The sequence below is a fragment of the Poromitra crassiceps genome (assembly GCF_964638095.1).
Source record: "Poromitra crassiceps genome assembly, chromosome: 13".
Lineage (NCBI taxonomy): Eukaryota > Metazoa > Chordata > Actinopteri > Beryciformes > Melamphaidae > Poromitra > Poromitra crassiceps.
Window position 1 is genome coordinate 14,318,395 of NC_139644.1, and position 6,556 is coordinate 14,324,950.

The 6,556-nt window shown below is 44.8% G+C and overlaps 1 protein-coding gene across 1 annotated transcript in view; it reads left to right on the forward strand.

Annotated features, from left to right (window-relative positions):
* dnaja3a (DnaJ heat shock protein family (Hsp40) member A3a) overlaps window positions 1-5,819 on the forward strand; it is a gene marked incomplete at its 5' end in the record, with an annotated part of 6,855 nt that extends 1,036 nt beyond the window's left edge. The window contains 9 exons of the mRNA XM_083650178.1: window positions 52-135; window positions 917-1,123; window positions 1,315-1,467; window positions 1,575-1,722; window positions 1,852-1,916; window positions 2,168-2,296; window positions 2,451-2,566; window positions 3,615-3,712; window positions 4,776-5,819. Of these exons, the coding sequence (XP_083506304.1) occupies window positions 52-135; window positions 917-1,123; window positions 1,315-1,467; window positions 1,575-1,722; window positions 1,852-1,916; window positions 2,168-2,296; window positions 2,451-2,566; window positions 3,615-3,712; window positions 4,776-4,798 (1,023 nt within the window). The 3' untranslated portion in view covers window positions 4,799-5,819. The remainder of the gene's footprint in view (window positions 1-51; window positions 136-916; window positions 1,124-1,314; window positions 1,468-1,574; window positions 1,723-1,851; window positions 1,917-2,167; window positions 2,297-2,450; window positions 2,567-3,614; window positions 3,713-4,775) is intronic.
* Between the last annotated feature and the right edge of the window lie 737 nt (window positions 5,820-6,556).

The following is a 6,556-nucleotide window of genomic DNA, read 5'->3' on the forward strand; positions in this document are numbered from 1 at the left end:
CAATTACAGCAGTAGATGACAGCCATGTTTGTGTTTGTTGTCATCCCTCAGATGGCCAAAAAGTACCACCCTGACACCAACAAAGACGACCCACAGGCCAAGGAGAAATTTGCTCAGCTGGCTGAGGCTTATGAGGTTTGGCCCCAGTCATTTTCCAAGCTTCCTTTTTTATACCTTCACTGTATCATGTCTGCATTAGTGTTTCCTTTCAGGGATGCACGGCTATCAGGGTTTTCCCTACCATTATAAGGCTTAGGCACAGCACCCAAGACGTTGTGGGCACCACCTATCAAATTTAAAATCAATCTGGAGAAGCATGAAAACTAACTAGATGACTTTTCCCAGCTCTCTTGGTTATTGTTGTTGGTCCCCAGTGGACTTCTTTAGCAAGTTTCATCTTTAAGATTGTTCATTATCTGCTGTAGCTTTTCCGAATTCTTGTACACATATATGGTAATAATAATGGTCAAATGATGCATATTTTTGAAAAATGTAACATTTTCTTGAAAATACATGAGCCTAAGTCTAACACAAAATCCATTCTTGCAGCATACTGACAGAAACAGTGGGCCGTTTGATGAGGAAAAAAATGGGCAGGAAAACAACACAGCATGTCCGCCTTCATCTAGTCATCTATTCACAATTTGCCAGTCAAGAAGACCACGTGTTTTAATCCCATCTGACAGCTGGCTGATAGATGATGTGTTGTATGATTTATGTAGCATATAGCCGAGCCTAAATACCTTCCTGTGATAACAGCTGTAGTCTGTTTCCTTGGTTTCCAGTCAATATGTCAGAGAAACCTTTCATTCTCTGTCCTGTCATCTACCAAAATATAGTATTACTGTCTCTGTCTTCCAGTTCAACCATCTCCTTAGAATGACGAGTGAACAAAACCTCTTTCTGTGGCCCCCAGGTCCTGAGTGACGAGGTGAAGAGGAAGCAGTATGATACCTACGGCTCTGCAAGCTTTGACACTGGCCAGGCTGGTGGAGGGCAGCAGTACTGGAGGGGACAGAGCACCAACGTGGACCCAGAGGAGCTCTTCCGCAAGATCTTCGGGGAGTTCTCCGGAGCCCGCGGCTTTGGAGACTTCAACGCCATCTTTGATCAGCCGCAGGAGGTCAGTGGGATATGTCAGTGAAAGCCTTTGAGAATGATTAAGGTTTGCTATTGAAAAGCTCATCTGATCTTGTTTATATAAATTATATATAACAATTGTAACGGAGACAAGTTTCTCGCCTTTGGTAATTTCCATTGGTGGATTTTCATCAGAATTAAGTAATTGGCCTCTGTCTCCCTCTTTTGGCACAGTACATCATGGAGCTGACATTCACTCAGGCAGCAAAGGGAGTCAACAAAGAGATCACTCTGAATCTAGAGGCGAGCTGCCAGCGCTGTGACGGCAAGGGCCACGAGCCCGGCACCAAGGTCCAGCACTGCAACCACTGCAATGGCTCAGGCATGGTGAGACTCCTCGCCCACCCTGCTTTTCTTCCTTAAACTGCCACAGGTGTATCATGTTTTTTTTTTGCGTGCTATATTGCTAAACACGCGTAGCGTTTCATCTGTAGGAGACGGTGAATACCGGCCCCTTTGTGATGCGCTCCACGTGCCGTCGCTGTGGTGGCAAAGGCACCGTCATCTCCACCCCCTGTCACACCTGCCGCGGGACGGGACAGACCAAGCAGAGGAAGACTGTGATGGTGCCGGTGCCTGCAGGTCAGTCGCCCTCAGCTGTCTGTTTCACTCACAAACGTTGCGTGAATACGTACAGTTTTGCCACGGTTACCGAATTGTAATGTCGATTGTGCACATCGGCTCACTGTGGTTTGCCTGCCTGTGTTGCAGGAGTGGAGGACGGTCAGACGGTCAGAATGCCTGTTGGCAAGAAAGAGGTCTTCATCACGTTCCGGGTGAGTGTCAGCGTCTCACACTAAACCCAAGCAGGACCCAAAGCAGCTTTGCAGGAACCTCCGCAGACTTTGTGTGTGAATAAGTGAGAGGCGTTGAGCTGTCTTGAGCTCTTTGCATTTGGAGTAACACAGTTCAGCAGGCTGCTGCATGAAGGAAAAGACGAGCTGCAGTGTTTTGTTGTTGTCAGTATGTTTTTTTTTATTTCGACCTTCTGTGATTTGTGACTGTTGTGTTGTGGTTTGGTCTCCAGGTCCAGAGAAGTCCTGTGTTCAGGAGGGACAGTGCAGACGTTCACTCCGACGTGTCGATCTCTGTGGCCCAGGCCATCCTGGGAGGCACGGCCAAAGCACAGGGCCTCTACGAAACACTGAACTTATCAGTGAGTGGACACACGTTCAAAATACAATATCTGTTATTGGTGCCGATTTCTCAGTAGCAAAGCCATTGATGAGGAAACGTTTCAAATGTGGAATGCACACAAACATAATATAATAAATGGACAGTATAGTAACTGATTGGTGTTTTTGGCCCAGATCCCTGCAGGCATCCAGACAGACCAGAGGATCCGTCTGGCCGGGAAGGGAATCGCTCGCGTCAGCGGCCACGGCTATGGAGACCACTATGTCCACGTCAAAATCAAAGTGCCCAAGTAAGACAGCACGGACAAACACAGACCTTTCCATGATAAAGTGTGACCTGATTAGTGCAAGTTACTTTATTCATACTACGGTAGTTGATTTTCAGCTAAATTCACCGTTTTGAATTCCAAATATGTCATCCACGTGAATCGTGTAGATCAGAAGAGATTTTTTTTTGTTCTGGGCGGCGGGGGGCTGTTTCTGAATGGAGACTGGCAGACAGAGTGTCCACGGCTTTATTCAGAGTCACACAGACCTCAGATCAGATCAGCTGGTGGTGTCCAGAGATTGTGTAGTAGAGGTAAGACTCTCCACTATGGGTATGAGGTCTGCCAGCAGGTGGCTAGAACGATTTCCCTTTGATTGGAGTGAGACCAGTGACAGTTCAGAAAGTTGTCACGTCAATCTTGTTCTCAATAGATGATCTTTGGTGAGACATGTCTCAAGTTTTCTCATACCAGCAGTCGTGATCTGGCAGTCATTGCCATTATTAGTTTTGAGGTAACCTTGTTTGCTGCTAAAGGAGCGTTACCTTGCCAAATCAAAGTTGAAGTGTGTCGTGCGAAATTATTCTTGTAACAGTATCCCACCAAATCTTTCCCAACCTGTTTATAATGGAAAGCTTGCCTTGCCAGCTTGTTAGCAGGACATCGGGTAACATTAGTAGCCAACAGACTGGACAAGAGTTCTAATTTATTTGAAACCGTTGGATGCAAAGCTGTTGGATGCAATCCTTACAGGTCAGCTTATGTTAGTTGGCTAGCTTTCTGCTACCATACATGTTGTTTATGACAACAGTCACCACACATCATTCAGCATTAAGTTATGTGCCACAAGTGTTAAATTCTACTGTGGCCCGATGCAACCCGTCATTCTATAGTGTTTTATATGGTATTTGTATGGTAACATTACTCAAGTCTTACGAGTTTGCAGGTCTGTTTTTTACTTTATTGAAATTTGGGTTCATGTTTTCCCCAAGATAAAGACACAAAAACAACTTGCTTTTGGAAATGATATTCAAATGATAATATTCAAATGCTAAGTTGTGTTCCTGTACAGGACCCTGACAGAGAGACAGCGATCTCTGCTGATGAGCTACGCTGAGGACGAGACGGAGGTGGAGGGGACAGTGACCGGCGTCTCGGTCACCGCCACAGGTAACGTGATGGGTTCTCACGGACTCAGAAGCCTAATCCTGACCTAAGCCCTGTTTCCCTACTTTCCCTGTCTCCTCATTCCTCTTTGTTTATAGAACGGATTGGGTATTACTCAAGCAGAATCGTGTTTGGTATTAGGTCGTGCACTGGGCTGATGCAGTGTTGGTCTCTGTCCAGGTGGGGGCGGCAGTGGTAAGCAGTCTGAGGCAGGGCAATGCAGGAAGGAAATGGAGAATGAAGGAGACATGAAACAGGAGGGGGGCTTCTTCTCCAAATTAAAGAAATTGTTTAGTTCCTCCTGACAGCCACAAACCAGGTGGGTAGGACTAGTGTTAATTTATCACAAATTACTGAGTGTCTCCCACTTCACATGTCTATTGAATTCTTGATAGATGGATCGAGAAAATAAATCATATTGCAATTATATTGACATATTCATTGGGCCCTTCTTGAACTAACATCTTTCTCTCTCTCTCAAAAAGAGAAGAAGAAAAACTAAACTTGACCACTCTATTCCTTCAGAAGTTGTAGCTGTCATAGATTGTGTTGCATAGTTGATTTCTCTATTGTTGACAAAAATGTGTTATTGTAAGTCGCTTTCGATAAAAGCGTCTGCCAAATGACGCGACGTAATGTAATGTCTGGAGAAAATGATTCGTAGGCCAGGGGAATTTCTGTAGCACCACAATGCCAATGGTATGTTGTAACACATTTGACCTTTGTCCCAAAAATGCCAGCTCCTGCTATTTGGATATTGCACTTGGCCATATTATTTTGATAATATTTCGATTAATTGTGCAGCTCTAATGTAATGCATCATGTGACTCTTTATCCTCTGATGATGACAGTATTTCATTTGGTTTGTGGCTGTCTGTGTTCAGGTGAATGTGTAGCCGGTCAGGGATGTTGATTTTGTCAACAACAGTTCTCTTACGACTCACAAACCCTTGTCCTTATCTGATCCACAGCATTTCTATTCAGCTGTTTGGTAATGTCGGACTGCTCTGCAACATTTAAGTTTGAACAGGTCTCCAATTCAGTCGTTTCCTTGTTCTTCTTCAAGGTAAAAGATCTAGTGGGAACTGAGATGCTCCATCAGAGGGTCCGAGCTCCGAGGGCATAGGGAGGACACCCTAAAGAGAGGACAGCCATCCACATGAGCACAGACAAAGAGAGCAGTGGGTTGAGGAGGTGTATTGGAGTTGGCTGAGACCTCGAAGGGTTCTGGACTGATCAACACAGACTTGCCCACCCAGCCGTGCTGCACATATTCACTAGCATGTGAATAACAGACTTGAGGATTACGTGTCCTGCTCCTCTCCTCTGCCTGAGTGAATCCACACAAGAGGATTCCACTTGCACCAATTCTTCTCTATCAAACACCCACCTTGGCAATTTGCAGCAAAGACTTGTCATTTTAGTCTATGTGTGTTGTGCTATTCTGCTGTCAGTCAAAGCCAAAAGCCCAATATGGTGGTGGTGATAACAGAATCCGTGTGCACAGAAATATTTCTTTTGAAAAATACAGATAGTCAAATTCTTTATTCTGAAGGAAACAATCCTAACATAGAAATGTTATTGATCTGGTCTCTGTATGCTTTATTTTAGTATTATTTTTCTGATTTTCCCCATGCTTCCTCCAACACATAGTAGCCAACCGCTTCTTTTCACCTGACGGGGAGCTCCACCGGTAGGACGTAGCACGTGGGAGGATCACGCTATTCCCACCAGTTCCCTTCCACCCCGACCGACCAGAGGAGGCTCTGTATGCTTCATTTTGACATGTGTTTTCATGAATTTCTCCAATCATGAAGTTCTCCAATCTTACACGTTCAGTCCCAAAAGCTTGAACATTGTCAGACTATGAGTTTACCTTTTGAGTTTGAGTGTTGGAGAAGGTAGAGCAGTGTCTTCAGTGGACAATGTGTTTCCTGTCGCTGACCAAGAAAGTTAAAGCTTGGCTCATGGGCCCACTCTGCCCCTCTGTAACCAGAAGTAACTCAGTTAACCCTGTTCTGCGTTATCATTATAATTGTACATAGAAATGTGGATCAGAAAAGTATCAATCGTGTCTCCCCTAGAAGAGATATACTGTACATCTATAATAAAGCTATGGTCTGGAAAAAGTGTCTTACATTAAGTAGATGGCTGAAGGAAATATCACGCATTCATCTGAATCTGGTGGCCAAAGCTGAAAGTTTTTACATTAATGTCAGGAATAGAAGAAGCAATGTTGAGTGATTGTTTTGTTACTGCGTGAGGTTGATCGACAAAGTATATCTAATCTGGATGTTGAGATCCTGCATATTCCAGACTGCTTCTTCATCATGCCTTTGATGTTTCGGAAGAAGTGTTCATACCTGACATTTCTCAACTTGGTGTTGATTGCTAACTCACACCTGTGGACCACTTTAAAGTATGGGAGCCAATGGTCTGCTAATTCTGAGCGTTTAGAGGAGGAAGAGAAAAATTACCATTGGGAAATTAAGGAGGAAATCATCTGCTCTTCTGGAAATGAAGCCTCAAGCTGAAGGTGCAGCCAGTGATCTGAATGAGCCTGCCAAACATGAGTGTGATGACAAGAACATCACCACTCTGATACCTGCTGGGTTTGAGCAGTTTCACCAAAACCAAATCAAGGCACCAGCCATCCTTATTCCTTACAATGGAGATCAAGCCTCCAGGCATCCAGGAGGCCAAAAGCTGTAATAGTGGATAAGATCCCAACCGGTCTGCAGCTTCTGATCATCCACAATGTGTCCTACGAGCTCAGTACTCCAGCTAACTTTAACCAGGAGGTCAGAACTGCAGCCGCTGGTTGTTCCAGCATAAGCCACCTCCAGG